Genomic DNA, 15,868 nt, shown 5'->3' with positions numbered 1-15,868 from the left:
ACTACGTAAAACTATGTAATAACGGGTGACAGTGTCAGTATAGCAGGTGTAGTTTGTCTTCTGGCTTACATTTGATGAAGTACAACTTGTTGTTGAGCACTCTGAACAATTATTTAGAAGGTTTTTTTTAATTAAATTCTGTCAGCTTAATAAGGCAGTAATTAAGTTGCCCATTTAAGAGGTGATGCGTGTCATGTTGGTTTCATATTCGCATATTCGGGTTTCTTTCTTCAATAGCTGTTGAACGGTGCTGCTATAGGCTTAATAACAGCAAATTATCGTTTTTGACATCCAAGACAAGCAGCTACAACTTTACTTCACAAATGTTCGTCTTCTGAAAACCACGGACCAATTTGTCTTCTACAAATTACAATACACAGTAAAAACAGTAAAGTGAAGATCAGCGAGGGAAAAAGCACTTCACTCGTTATTTAATTAATATATGACTTACTACACCTCTTATCCTGGTGATTTTAACATGTGCAGGCTTGTAGTGAAAAGGTTCTTGTGAAAATTCCAACCTCGTTGGAAATATATTGCTTTAAAACAGGATGTAGTCCATACCATACGCTACATTACAACACATATATCTTTTAATTTATCTTTTATTTAATCTTTTGATCAGATGACAGTGTTGCTCCTTAACGAGCAGTAAATAAACATCTGCCTTCTACACAACTGGTAGCTTTTACATGAGCTAAATTCTGGTAGTAGATTTATTTCTGTGAATTTATTTAAATAGCTTTTGAAAAACTGCTCATATTGCTCCAAAACAAACTGTGTTTTATAAAAACACTCATTTTACAAACTACAACTCTTACATTGACTGTCCAAAACCTTACACACGTGCTCCAAAACAAGTTGTATATTATCAAGTGTAACCCACATTAGTGCAAATGTAAACACTTTATCATCTCTATTTAATAAGAAATTCAAAATCAAACTCCATCACTTTTCTATGTCGTCACCTTCCGATGCATTTGTCCAGCGTCGTACCGACTTTTTAATGCCGTCAGCATTGTGTTCGGTTGAGCTCGTAGCCACTGATGCGCCGCTGCGCTCACATCATCACCACATGAAAATCTTCTTCCCCTTAAAGCTTCTCCGAGGTGGAAACCAGATGGAGCTAAATCCGGACTATAAGCGTCTCTCAGTCACAGCAGCGCTGCTGGAGTTTTTAAACACCTCACCGTCACTGCTGGACTGAGAATAGTCCACCAACCAAAAATATCCAGCCAACAGCGCCCCGTCGGCAGCGTCCTGTGACCACTGATGAAGGTCCAGAAGATGACCGACTCAAACAGCAGCAATAGATGAGCGATCGTCTCTGACTTAACATCTACAAGGTGGACCGACTAGGTAGGAGTGTCTATTAGAGTGGACACAGTATTTAAAAACTGTGAGTGTCTGATCCACTCATACCAGCACAACACACACTAACACACCACCACCATGTCAGTGTCACTGCAGTGCTGAGAATCATCCACCACCTAAATAATACCTGCTCTGTGGGGGTCCTGTGGTGGTCCTGACCATTGAAGAACAGCATGAAACAGATGGACTACAGTCAGTAATGGACAGTGAGTGTAGAAACAAGGAGGTGGTTTTAATGTTATGGCTGATCAGTGTATTTTTAGACCTAAAAAACCCAAAAAAAAAAAAAAAAAAAAAAAACCTTTGATTTACTTTTGTGCTTTATTTTACTCTCCGCCCTTGAGAAGTTCCTCTGGATCGTCGTCACTGCACCGGATTCTTTTATTAGCACTTCATTAAGATGCTCTAATTAGTTCCTCTCTCTCAGGGGCATCGTCACTGTCACAACTGGTACCAATAAAAAAAGGTAACTGTTCCCATTTCTCAGATCTGAGCCTTCCGACAGCAGATCAGAACATTAATTCAGAACTTCAGGATTGATAAGAATAAGCAGCCGAGAGACGTGTATAAGACGTGAAGGTAAATTTTATTTTCTCACTCTGTACATGATGGGTCGTTCCAGCACGGACGGGGGGGGAAATCAACACATGAATTAAAAATGGAAGAAGAACATAAGAAGGCACGCGTTTTCCTTTCCGGAACCATGAGAGCACGTGGATATTCGTTTACATGTAGTAGCTAGAGAGACGAATACAGACCATCACAATGACCTGCCATGCTTCCCGCTCCACAAAGAATAAAGACACCATTGTGTTCTTTTACATTTATTCATGTATTATTTTTGGTATCACGGTGCCTGGTTCGATACCCTGTACTGTTGGAGTATTAGTTGAAGCCAGTTTAAATCCCAGGCAGTGCTATCAACCGAGCCTGGGATGGGTCTCATTTACACTGTACAGCCACAGAGAGCTATAAATGTACCCGAGGACCACGCTATTCTCTCTGTATTCCTCATCCTTCCTGCAGTTGCAGCACCCGGCCACTAGGAGTCACTGTTACAGCAAGGTGGCCTCGCTGAGACTCGAACCCCGGTACCTATAGCTTACGTATAAATAGGGCTTTTGATGGGCCAGCAAGCTTACGGCTCAATAGAACGTACACTACATGGACAAAAGAATCAGGACAACCCTTCTAATATTTGAATTCAACAGTTCAGGGAAGGCCCGTTTGCTGTTCCAGCAAGCAAGCTCTCACACGGAGGTCATGCTCAGCAGTCCAAATACTTTTGACCACAATATTGCAAGCTGGCATGGGCTAGTCTGTCGCTTAGTAGCTCGCCAGTGTGAAAGCAGGGTGCACAAGAGGAGCCCAGTGGGTCAGATCGTGCCAACCGTTTCGATTTTATTTATAAATAATTTTTTTTTATCTTTTAAACACAGTATTTGATTTAATTCGGCGCCCCGCTAGAGAAAAGAGAGAACCGTCGAGTCAAATCTGAGCTCGACCGACATAAGGCGAAGCAGAAAGCAGGTTCCCCTCCCCCCCCACACACATTTTAAGACCACGTGCGTCCTCGTGACCGCACCGAAGGCATCGATTAGGTGCCGAAAATTCCGAACCTACAGATTTGTCAGATCGGCAGACGTCTCGGAGCCGAAATTCACCAGTTCAGGAGCCACGGTGCGTCTCAAAATGCTTTGTGTTCGGCTCCGGGAGTCGGAGGACAGTTCCTTTCTCTGCGTCCGGCATTGGACGGGCGGAAAAATGAGCTCGAGCAGATACAGGCGGAATAAATACCCCAAACGGTGGACGCATGCATCGCCTCTAGCTTGTAACGGTCATCCTCGATGGCAGAAAGCTCCGCGCCGCACGTGGGCATCCAGACCGATAAGAAAAGGCGTTCGGCTCGACCGATCGGCGCTCTAACGTTAAACCCTTCTAGATACTAGCGTTAAGTTAATCTACACCTGATAATCACAGGCACGCGGGCTAACATGGAATCCTCGGTCAGCCCCCCCATCAGGACTGCGCCAGTCTGAGCAGCACGATGGACCAGGGACAAACCTGACCGGTCACTTTAGTGAACCGCTTCTTTTCCCCTTTCTTTCCCCACCCAGCTGAATCCCTCCACCGTCTTCGGCTCGAGTCTAAGCTAGCTTCCAATTGAACAAACAAACGAACGAACGAAAAAAAAGAGGCGAAGTAGGCATCACGGCGGCCACAGCGGTCACGCGCCACCCTGGCGACGGCACGGGGGCGACAGGACGTTCAGGACGAAAACAAAAAAACGAAACGAAACGAAACGCGTTTATCGGAGTCCGGAGCCGTGAACAGTCAGAAGCCGCGCGGATGGTTGGCTGGAGAGGCGCGCCGCGGGCGGAGCCTCAAGCAGGCAGGTGCGATTTCCGACGGTCGCCCGGGACGCGCGCGGGGCAGCGGCGGCGGCGGGTCGAGAGCGCGCCGAGAACGAGCACGGGATCAGCAGGTCATTCGCTCTCGTCCGGGTTTTGGGAATCCAGTATTTTCACGTGGGTGAAGGGGAACAGGCCTCGCCGGCCGTTCACCTCGCCCTCCCACTGACCGCTGATGTTCATCCGCGTCACCTTCACGATGTCGCCGACCTGCGGAGACGAGACAAGGACAGAATTAAACACACAAACGGGTAGTTACAGCTTACCCATGATTCATCAGTTCACAAGTTTAATATCAAACAGTCGTGGACAATTTGGCATCTCCAGTTCACCTCACTTACACGTCTTTGGACTGTGGGAGAAACCCACACAGACACGCGGAGAACATGCAAACTCCACACAGAAAGGACCCGGACCGCTCCACCTGGGATTCGAACCCAGGACCTTCTTGCCGAGAGGCGACAGTGCTACCCACCGAGCCGCCCCTAACCTGTAAACGTGTCGCAGCGGGGAAACACGTTAGTCCACCAGTGCTAAGGTCTAAAGTTCAAATCTCAGCTCAGCTATCGGCCCGTCAGGCACCTACACAGACTAAATTCGGAAGTGGTAGCTTAGCGAGTACGGTACTGGATCAGTAATCAGAAGGCTGTCGGTTCAAGCCACACCAACACCAAGTTACCACTGTTGGACCCCTGAGCAAAGCCCTTAACCCTCAATGGTGCAAGTGCGGCCCATGCCGTCCGGTTGAGGAACCTCATCTCAGACAGCAGTGCGTTTCACATTCGCGGACACTTTTATCCAAAGCGACAGTACTGTGGTTAAGGGCCTCGCTCAAGGGCCCAACAGTGGCAACCTGGCAGATGTGGGGTTTGGTTACGAGTCCCACCTCTGGGTCCAAGGGGGTGAGCGTGGCAGCCTCTGCCCCCTCAATATGGGATGGGGGCTGCAAGGAGAGACTAAATAACGGTGCAAAACGGGGAAACCAAAATTTAAGTGTGGCTCTCTGTGAGACTTTACTACTGGTAGGTAAAAAGATGTGGCAGGTGAGTGACTGCGCACTCACTGGAGGGGCACACGTGACAGTCTCAGCTCTCCTCGGCCAGCGTGGGGCGGTACAAGCGACGAGAAGAACTGCAACACGGAAATCTGTCCTTGTACATCTTCATTTAAGGTGGCACTAATTAAGGACCCCACTATCTAAGGATCCCTAATAAAGGACTTTTCGTGACACCTTAAAAAGCATCTCTTAACCCGGACCAAAGCCGGTGACCCTACAGGACGTTTTTCTGAGCTCCACTACGGGTCATTTAGCTGATGGTAATGAATTATAAGGACTCGAACCCAGCCGATCTGAATTTAGACGGCGCTCAGAGCACGCGGCTCGTTTTTAGCCGATAACCCAGAAAAGGAAAGAAAAAAAAAACAGCTTCAAAGAAGAAAACAGCCAAAAATAGCTGCTCCAATTTGCAGCCTTCAGCTCGAGGCGATGACATGAACCGAGATGTTTCTGTTTCACGCCGAGCCGCGCAAACATGAGGCTACGAAGACGATTCCTCCAAAAGAAAAATGGGGGCGCTGTCGGGAGAGGAAGATGTCGGACGTGTTTACTGTAGCTCCTTCGAAATGTTTTTAATACTTTACTTTAACTAAATATTTTTTTTTTGTCGACAGTAAACGTTTGAACTGCGAGTGATTCATTCCGTTTAGTTTATTTTCATTTCGAACTCCTTATAACGGCGGGCCGAGGTAAATCCGAGGTGGCTGAAGCAGGCTCGGACGCTAACGAAGCCTCGCTGTCCAGCTTGAAGCAAACGATGGACGACATGCGTGCGGACATCACTAATAAATTCTAATCTACCATCTCGACGGCTGTAAAGAGAGAGACGGCCGCATCCCCGGCATCGTTCGCTCCGTTACGCTCGGTTACTACGCTAACTACGCCGGTCGACTCCCTCTCTAAGAAATGCGATGACTTAGAAGTAGCGCTGCAACGATTAGTCGGCGTAATCGATAACGTCGGCTATAAAAATTTGTCGACGTGGAATTTCATCGTCGACGCGTCGTTATTATTGCAACGCACTAGAGGGACCGCAGGGGGCGCAGCATCGCTTCCGTGGCGCGGCGGGGAGTTTATGAAGACAGAGAAGCAAAGATAAAGAGACCGAAACTTTCTAAAGTATTTCAGCCAAAATAACCCAAAGAAACGAGCTGGACGCCGACGCTACAGAGCAGAGCCAGCACCCTGCAGCCGTGATGAGCAGCGTTATTACGGTACCTTTTTACACCGCTTTGTGCTTTAACCAACGTAGTTTATGTTTGTTAATGCTAGAGTACTTGTCGGAAAACTATCTAAGAGTTCGCTATTTCAGGTTTGTTAGCTAGCGAACGCATTAAGTGTCATTAATAGGAGTAACGTTATATAACTTAACATTATAGCCTAACGTTACCCCGTCTCGTCTTCCATATTGTTTATTCATTCTAAATAATAAAGCCTCATCCACTTAATAATAGCTAGTTAGCTCAGCAGATAATCAGTTAAGATATTTAACCTGTTATGGTTTAGTCGGCATAGCCGGTACACTATCTGTAATAAACTATGATACACAGCCTTCAGTTTGTGATCATTAATACAGCTTTCTCTTTTGTGCTTTCTATTAATAGCACTAAGTAATGGAGTGTGGATGAGAAGACCACATGTTATAAATGTTTCTGACTTCCGGAGTGATAACTTCTGAAACATAACAGCTTCTAATGCCGCCCAAAGCTTTCTTATTTCATTGAATTCTTTTTTATTGTGATTGTGTATTAATGTTTCAGATATATTTAATTAAACTATCAAGCTTAAGTTTCACGGGTCATTATTTTAATTTGATATTGGAACTTAACAGGGTTTTGTTATGCTAAGGCGGAGATGGAGGGTAGGACATAAATAATCGCCGACTAGTCGACTAATCGAAAAAAATAATCGTCAGATTAGTCGACCACTAAAATAATCGTTAGTTGCAGCCCTACTTAGAAGGACGCTCAAGGTGGAATAACGTCCGTCTGGTTGGCTTGCCCCACCAAATTCATGGCCCAGTTCTTTCAAAATCTGTTCGAGTTTGACGAGGTGCCCGTGTTGGACCGGGCTCGCCGCACCTCTTAGCGCTAAACCCTGAAGGAGGAGAACGTCCACGGCCACTCGCTATTCTAGTCAACCAGTTCCAAGTTCGGAACCAAATCCTGCACAAAGCCGCCCAAAACTCTCCGCTCTCCTATATGGAGACTTTTCGCCGGCAGTGGCTAAGAAACGGGCAGCTTTTGGTAAAGGAAAAACGCAAAAATAAGAAACTTAAAGGTACAAATGACTGATCTGATGGCTGCAACACGTTCCATAAAGTCGTGACAGTAACATTAAGACCAGGAAGCCTGTGAAATGCAGATGAATAAATTGGTTGGGTGTTAACGAGCAACAACGGGTCGTAGTTCATCCTGCGTATGCAAATAATCCAACAGTGGATTTCACCATCTACAGTCCTTAATATTAGCAAGAGATTTAGACTCTCTAGGCCAAAAACCTGATATCTAACGCCTGAGACAGAACTGCCATCATTACCCGACACGTTTCTGTGATAAATACGACGCCAAGCCACGTTCTGATCGTGTCTCGACAGCGTAGCTTCTTCCTAGTGTCACAAATTCTTAATCTGGGGGTTGAACATGAAATAAATAATCATTTATTTATGGCCGTATTAGACGATAATAACCAATCAGAATGAATTTTATGTCTCTTGTACACTTGCTTATAAATGCGTGAAGTAAGTGTGTGTGTGTGTGTGTGTGTGTGTGTGTGTGTGGTGGGGGGGAATGTTACATGAAGCATAGCGTGTCTTTCCGTCAGCGATGCGGCCGCCAGGTGATAAAAAGCGGCTGCATATTGGACACGTGGGCTGGGAGTATGGGAATTGGATATGACTAAATTGGAAGATCACAAGGGGTAATTATTATTATTATACTCTTTTATTTGTATCTCTATCAGTGTCACCATGTTTAAACCCAACGGGTCTGTCCAAGAACCCGGTGATCTCTCTACACAGGTCATCCTACGCTCCCGGGACGAGGGCACGTCCAAATTCTTAGATCCCTGCCGATTATAGGAACGGACCTACAGTTAGCCGGTCAGTTCTGAACTGTCACCGTCCTCACCGCACCGGGACGCAACTCGGGATCTTCGTATCTGCCGAGGTTCCTGCAGACGTCTGAATTATTGATGAGCGGCGGCGCTGAACTCCAGCGGAACTGACGTGGTTTAACTAGGATTGTGAGAGGGATCTCGGTCGTCCTGCAGAGCCCTGGACTCAAGTCCACAAGTCCAGACGACACCTGAACGTGTTTGATGGGCAAACTGGAACGTTCATGGATGGTCAGCCAGGCCTCAAATGAGCTCTTCTGACTCTGGCAGAAGTTTGGAGGGGAGCGCTATATTAGTGCCTATGATTTTGGAATGGGATGTTCGGCAAAGTCATAGTAAGGCGTCCACATATCAGCCGGCCGGGCCTCTACACAGACATAATTGGCTCTGCTATCGACCGGCCGAGCGCGCACACGGACATGATCGCGCTGCGTCCGAGAGCGGGCGGGGCGAAAGGATTCCTCACCGTCGCCGCAACTGCGGCCCCTGCTGGCCGCTTAAGGCGCTGCACCGAGACGAATGATTAAGAGCAGCGCGTGACTGGGCGTACGTGATCCTGCTCACATCGTGCAGGTGAAAAGAAGTGGTTGGCTACTGCACACTTTATGCCACAAACTCCCATAAACAGTGTTTAAGCGTTAGCAATACAGACAAGACCAGGCAAGCAACGAACTCCTTATTCAGCAGAACTGCGTTCGTACTGATAACATGGTCGTCAATCAGTAGTTAAGAAGCTTAACCACTGAGCCAACTAACCTGTTCGAAATATGAACCTATAACGTATTAATAGATTATCTTGAACGAGCTTGCATGTTCGAAACGCCTACAGGGACGATGATCGGCTCATAACTGCTGATCTTTGTGGAATAAGGTGCAGATCCAGGGTTACAGCTCCACATGTATCTGTGTTCATCTGGATTCTCCTCCCTGTTTCACTTTTAAACTTGTGTTACAGCTCCAGCTTCTGAGAAACGGTGAGAATCAGAATCAGCTTCTCCCAGAGTCTAAAACGCTTCTGGTTGAAAATAAAGCTTAAAGTGGTTTAATGTAGTAAAAGAAGGAGACAGGAGCACTAAACTTCTCTTCATTATTACTGCTCATAAGTTCCTCCACTGATCACATTCCTCACTCGCTGTGTTACTACAATAAGTCACGTTGAGTTTTGTGCACCGCCGGCACACTTCATAGGAAATAACGGCACACGTGAATGCGCCGGTGCTGAAGGGAATACGGTATTCCGAGATCGAGCATCTCCAGCATTAAGAAACGTCAGGAAACAATAAAGAAGTAAAACTAAAGTGCAGCTTTTATTGTATTTTTATTGATGTGTAACTGTTAGTAATTGTATTTCAGTGTGTTTATATTATATTTGTGTTATTTTCAGTGTTTAAGTGTAAAAAAAAAACCTCATTATTTTACACGAGACTAAAATATCTGCAGCTCCACGGGACCATGGACGCATTAACAGGTTCCCCAAACATCCTTATGGGGAAAAATACCTCGAAACTCGACGTCTTTAAAACTGGACGCGGCTCCCAGAACCGACTGAGGCCGAGTTTTAAGATTACATATGCTGCTGTAATCTGAAATAACAAGGGTGTGCAAGGGAGCCTGGGAAATGTAGTCATTAGTGCACTGTGGCATCATTTCTAAAGACACCAAACTGCTATTTTTTTCAGTTATTTGGTGGGTGGATCATCACATATGTTGGTGAGTCTGTTCTTCAACACGGTTGGTGCGAAGGTGGGTCAGTAATTGTAAACGTGATTTTATTGACGCATTATCGTGGCTATTAAAAATGAGGCAGCAAGGTGAGTTTAGATTCGTCTTTTATAGGTTACCAAAAGCTCGGCGAGTGGCTATTCTGTTGTATTTAGTGAGAATATGCCGAGAAAATCATCGGTTGCGTTCTCAACCAAGTTTGCAAGTTCTCTTGCCTATAGGACCCTAGGTACGGTACGGATTTGGTCTTCAGTCCTGCTTTAGAGAAGATCATTCCACCTCCCTTCGAGTTGCGGTTCCTGTACGGCTTTGTAGGGACGATCGCGGGTTTGCAGCGAACGCGGGCAGCCAGGGGAAGCCACCGAAGGAAGTGCAGCAGCGGGGTGACACGTTAAACACTTAAATCGCTTCATAAACCAGTACAGTCACGCCGTCAGTGCTGGTTCATGCGTGCAGTTTGCACACCGATCATCAAAAGGTGCAGAAAGCAGGCCAGCCATGTTTCGGTGCTGAGAACCGTATGGTAGACCAGAAACCCTCTTCCGGTTCATGACTTGTGTGTGTGGGTTAAAAATGTGCTACCAGTAACTCTGCACTCGAAGGAAATGACAATTCAGCCGTGAATACGGTCACATCAGCGCAGTGGCGCGTTAGTAACCACGTAAAAGTCTTATTTTATCAACAGCGCGTGACCTCCGTCCGTATTTATCTCACACGGTCCTGAACCTCGAACTCCAGCACGTTCTCCCTTCTCCTGATACAACTCTCATCCTTCTTCTGCACATGCTCAAACCGTCCCTAAACCGCACCGTCCGTCCTCGTCGCTCACAATCAGGACCCAGCAGGCCTCAGCGTCGATATACACGGTGCAAAGAATATACACGCGTTCACCAGAGACGCGGCAAAACCGTGAACTTCGACCCGGTTCGCTTTGAACCCTTTTCAAAGCTCCTGCAATGAGACGAACTGTTTGATACGAGGCGGTAAAAGCGGCTTACTGTAGTAAAACAGCGAGTGAGGAATGTGATTAGTGGAGGAACTTATGAGCAGTAATAATGAAGAGAAGTTTAGTGCTCCTGTCTCCTTCTTTTACTACATTAAACCACGTTAAGCTTTATTTTCAACCAGAAGCGTTTTAGACTCTGGGAGAAGCTGATTCTGATTCTCACCATTTCTCAGAAGCTGGAGCTGTAACACAAGTTTAAAAGTGAAACAGGGAGGAGAATCCAGATAAACACAGATACACGTGGAGCTGTAACCCTGGATCTGACGCTTATTCCACACAGATTCACCACGCCGATGACGTTTTACGGCTCTAGATCGGTACCGATGAAGCACCTACCTCCAGCGCTAGGGCCGTCTTGTCGTACGCGCAGGGAACCCGCTTCTGAATGGCCCTGGCCATGACCGGTCCGTTCTGCGTGGACGGCAGGGGGTTGATGACGGCGCCGGGCGTGCCGGGCGGCAGGGGCGACGGCGTCTGAGGCTGGGCGTAGGCGTGCGCCGGCTCCGGGATGCCGTAGCTGTTGGAGTTGCGGGCGCCGTGGCCGGCCTGGCCCACGTGAGGCGACGGCCTGACGAGCTTCTCCACGTAGGGCACCGGGATCATGCCGACCCGACCCTCCTTGCTCTTGGCGCTCCACCACTGATCCTCGGGTTTGTCCAGGACGATCAGGATCTCGCCCTTCTTGAAGGGAAGGTCCTCCGCGTCGCTGCCCGTGAAGTCGTAGAGGGTCCGCACGTACTCCAGGTTCTCCTCGCCGGGTCCGCCGAGCGACTGGACAGGGCCGCCGGTCAGCGCCGTGCTGGGGTACCTGGTAACGAAAACATCACGGAGGCTTTACGACATCATTCACATTTACAGCATTCAGCAGACGCCTTCATCCAAAGCGACTTACAGTACTGTGACGGTATACTGTCCAAAAAGTGAGGGTTAAGGGACACACATCAGTGCACCCTCAGTGCTGGTCCCATGCCCAGATAAATAATAGGGTTGCATCAGGAAGGAAAACTGTGCCAAATCAAATACGCAGACAAACATTTTGCTGAATCATTCCAGGTTTACGATGACGAAACACGAGACTTTTGCGATTTCTGTTGGGTGCTTATGAAAGAACGTGACGCTGGGCATCTGGTGGCACGACTAAACCCTTACATGGCCAAAAGCGTTCCGACAACTGACCTCCGTGTGGCTTCTCACATTACTTTAATTTAATTTGTGCCAACTTACCATATAGAAGCACTTTGTAGCTCTACAATTACTGACTGTAGTCCATCATGCTTTGTTACCCCCTTTCCCCCCCTGTTCTTCAATGGTCAGGACCCCCATGGTGGTGGTGGTGTGTTAGTGTGCGTTGTGCTGGTATGAGTGGATCAGACACAGCAGCGCTGCCGGAGTTTTTACACACCTCACCGTCACTGCTGGACTGCTGGACCGAGAATAGTCCACCGACCAAAAACATCCAGCCGACAGCGCCCCGTGGGCAGCGTCCTGTGACCGCCGATGAAGGTCTAAAAGACGAGCGACTCAAACAGCAGCGATAGATGAGCGATCGTCTCCGACTTTACATCTACAAGGTGGACCGACTAGGTAGGAGCGTCTAATAGAGTGGACAGTGAGTGGACACGGTGTTTAAAAACTCCAGCACAACACACACTAACACACCAGCACCATGTCAGTGTCACTGCAGTGCTGAGAATCATCCACCACCTAAATAATACCTGCTCTGTGGGGGTCCTGACCATTGAAGAACAGCATGTAGAGAAACAGATGGACTACAGTCAGTAATTGTAGAACTACAAAGTGCTTCTATATGGTAAGTGGAGCTGATAAAATTTATATACTGAGCGCCATTCATATACAAATTCTGATTGTGTTTGGTTGAAGTGTTATATAAATAAAATGAGTAAATCTCTCCACTGTCGCTTCCTCATTTCTCTCATATTGAAACTATGAGGCATTTCTGTACTGTTAAAGGGGGGGGGGGGGGCTATTATTTTTCTGATACTCAGAGCTACTGAAAGCTTAGATTTCTGTCCTTCTGATTAAAGAATGTGCTCAGAAGAAACACAGGGGGGTCTGATCTACTTTTCAGAAGAATCTAGTACATGTATCGTCTATTAAATCACCTGCGTGCCAAAGAGTTGCGCAATCAGTCAGTTTACCTGAGGATTAAACGTGATGTGTCAACACCTGGGTAAAAAAAAAAAAGGGAGGGGGGGGGACTAAACCAGAACGGACGTAAAGCCGAGGGTGGAATGCGTTACCTGGGGGCAGGCTCGATCAGGGTGGTGGTGTCCAGGTAATGGATCTTGTAGAACTCCAGCAGCGCGGGCAGGTTATCGAACTCCTGGTCTCCGATCTTGAACCTCTTGCTGGCCAGCGAGTTGATGATATAGTGCGACACCTTGGAGTTCTCGGAGACCGACAGGACGTAATCGCCGGGACACGTGGACGAATCCCGGACCAGAAACATGCCGTGTCTCTGTCCCTGTAACCGGCCCTGGGTCTCCTGTCGGGACAGCGGGCCGAAGTACCAACTGCTCCGGTCCGAGGAGTCAAACCGAGCCGACGACATGACTGCTCGGGTTAAACTAACAAGACGCTTAAATAGTAAGATACAAGAGAATAAATTAGGGCGAATATTCGAATGGGACGATTATTCGAATACTGCACACAACCTGGTGGTGCAGATAGGCTGTAAATGGTGTGTTACTTTTTAAGTTATAAAAAACAAGTATCACAATTGTATTTCTTATTATATACACACTAATATTAAGGACTAACTTTTAAGCACTGGGGAACCACTAGATTTTGCGAATATTCGGACAACTATAGGCGAATAATCGGATGCTCAGTCGCACCCTGACGTCTCACAAACAGGCAGCGACTTGTATAGGGTAACTCTCCTGCATTTCTACCCCCTTTTGCACACATAAAAGCCCTCGTTAGTCATTCAGGCTGCTGTTTATGAGCCAAAACGGTTAAAAGATGACAAAGATCCAATGACTATCAATAAAGTTCCCCTTTCCGTTCCTCTTCCGTAAAACAATATAGCCTGTTAGCTCAAGACTGAGAAAACCTGGCCATTATGAAGTAATAAACAGCATTCTTCTGCATCACGACACGGCCTGGCACACAGAAAGCACTTCCATTAAAAAGTCCATGCAAATATTTAATAAAATAGAAGAAAAACAAAAGCTTTAAAGCTTTAATGTTGGAGCTCCGGGTCTCTCCACCCCAGTTCACTTCACTAACAAAAATGGCGCCTGCAGTGCAACACGTCCTCGCCTCGGACCAGAATCAACCCCACAACTCCAGATGAACGCCTCAGAATCCGCTTAATGTGAGCTCAACCGTGTCCCCGCTCGACCGGCTGCGTCTTCGGGATTCGAAAAAGCAAAACGAACAGAGTTCTATCGAGTTAAACGCGTTCCTTCTGTGTGGAATATTCCGGCGGCTCCGGAGCTCCAGCTCGCTGAGCTAAAGAGCAGAAATGGCGTCTGGAGGGCGGGGCTGGCCTACTCTCGCGCTCCCTCGCTCGCGCTGGTGTCGCGACAATACCTGACACCGTCCAAACCTGTGCGCAGATCTTTGCGCATGCGCTATACATCTTGCGACTCTCACGTCAAACATCGAAACTACAGTTTTTCTCAGTCGCTTTGGTTCATTTCTCAGATCAGAATTGAAATTCTCAAAACTGTTTGTTCAATCTCCACATCTCCTTGTCACTTGTGCACATCATAATAGCATTTCTCATTGTGTTTCTCATTTTGCAAATGCTTTTGTACATTCATGCAAATGGTCATGTACGATTGTCTGCTGTTTTTTGCATTATCAATTGCTTATGTCATGTTTATCAAAATGTGTTCTACTGATTGTCTGTTGAATTGTCTCACCCTCCAAAACATTTAGGCTTCGGGTCATTGCCTAGGTCATTACATGCAAAAGTGCTGAACATGAAGTCATAATCTCTCAGGCATAATTTTTACATTTCTATGAAAGTTTTTTGGTAAATTTTGGTAATTTATCCTAAATTGATTAAATTGTTCTCAGGTGAGTCTTGGCTTTCAGTTAAGAGGGGGAATTTGTGAAGGTTTAGATCAACCAATGGTCAAACAGCTCTCGACCATAGGTCAGAGGTGCATCTCATGAACCTTCACTTGACAAACATATAGAGACACAAAACATTGCAGTGTCACAAAGTCTCACAATAGAAAGACAAGGCTGTGTACAGGGTGAACAGCCAAGAAGAGGGGTAAGGCTGTGTGGTGGAAGACTGAGGGGACAAAACAGAGGAAGAGGTAGGAGAGTCCATGCCACTCTAACACCATCAGGCAATGGTTTGCCATTTATCATAGAATGCTGGTGGAATTCCTCCCACCCTACTCCCCATTCCTGAACCCAATTGAGGAGTTCTTCTCAGCCTGGAGATAAAAGGTGTACAATCACCAGCCGCACACCCAAATGAACCTGCTGACTGCCATGGATGCAGCTTGTGAGGATATCACAGATATCCAGAGGCTGGATTAGGCACTCCAGGAGATTCTTTCCACGCTGCATTGCAAGGGCAGATATCTAGTGTGACGTGGATGAAAACATGTGGCCCAAAACAGAGGAGCATCAGGATTTATAAAAAAGAAAGCACTATAATTCCTTAACTTGTTGTCTCAGGTTGTTTTGAATGTTTAGAGTAAGTTTCTAATTTTGTAGTTTTTCCTCTGTGTTATAGAGTGCTGCCAAACAGTTGTCTGTCTTTCCTGAATTTCTATCTGATTTTTTTTGTCAACAAACTGCAGTGCGAACAATACAGTAAAAGAATATTACTGTATAAATTTGATTCCAGTCCAATTTCTTGCTGTCAGTCTCCCACATACAGTCATGTGTAACTTTGTTTTCTGTGTAAGTTTGTATTTTGTGTGTAACACGTACCGTTTCAATTGATAAGCCACAAAATGTGCAGCGTTTTTGTAATCAAAAGCTAAGTTAGTTTCCATCAGAATATACTTACAGTGTACACTGTTGCACTGACAACATGACTAAGTATTTTTACTGCCTTGTTCATAGGCAATGACACACAGACTAGACATTCTGATGGCACTGACAAGTTGATTGACATAAAAATTTGCTTTTGAGGCAAAAACAAAGAATTCTGAGCGAGGTACGTGCTTTTGCAGGTATTTCATTGAG

The 15,868-nt window shown here is 46.5% G+C and overlaps 2 protein-coding genes across 3 annotated transcripts in view; both read right to left on the bottom strand.

The window, feature by feature from the left end:
• Positions 1 to 15,868, bottom strand: part of rpl17 (ribosomal protein L17) — a 172,607-nt gene that overhangs the window by 76,161 nt on the left and 80,578 nt on the right. The window lies entirely within an intron of this gene.
• On the bottom strand, positions 1,942 to 14,157 carry crkl (v-crk avian sarcoma virus CT10 oncogene homolog-like). 2 transcript variants are annotated; one of them, XM_063011627.1, is made up of 3 exons: positions 12,946 to 14,157; positions 11,021 to 11,492; positions 1,942 to 3,995 (listed from the first exon to the last, which is right to left on the bottom strand). In XM_063011627.1, exons 1-3 carry the CDS (start codon positions 13,254 to 13,256, stop codon positions 3,861 to 3,863), a joined length of 918 nt encoding a protein of 305 aa, XP_062867697.1. In that variant the 5' UTR covers positions 13,257 to 14,157; the 3' UTR covers positions 1,942 to 3,860. The 2 variants fall into 2 exon arrangements, with proteins under 2 accessions (XP_062867697.1, XP_062867698.1); XM_063011628.1 differs by lacking the exon at positions 1,942 to 3,995 and adding an exon at positions 8,447 to 8,512.

Source organism: Trichomycterus rosablanca, chromosome 16, assembly GCF_030014385.1.
Source record: "Trichomycterus rosablanca isolate fTriRos1 chromosome 16, fTriRos1.hap1, whole genome shotgun sequence".
NCBI lineage: Eukaryota > Metazoa > Chordata > Actinopteri > Siluriformes > Trichomycteridae > Trichomycterus > Trichomycterus rosablanca.
The sequence above is the reverse complement of the archived record's forward strand: the minus strand, read 5'-3'. Positions and strand labels throughout refer to the sequence as shown.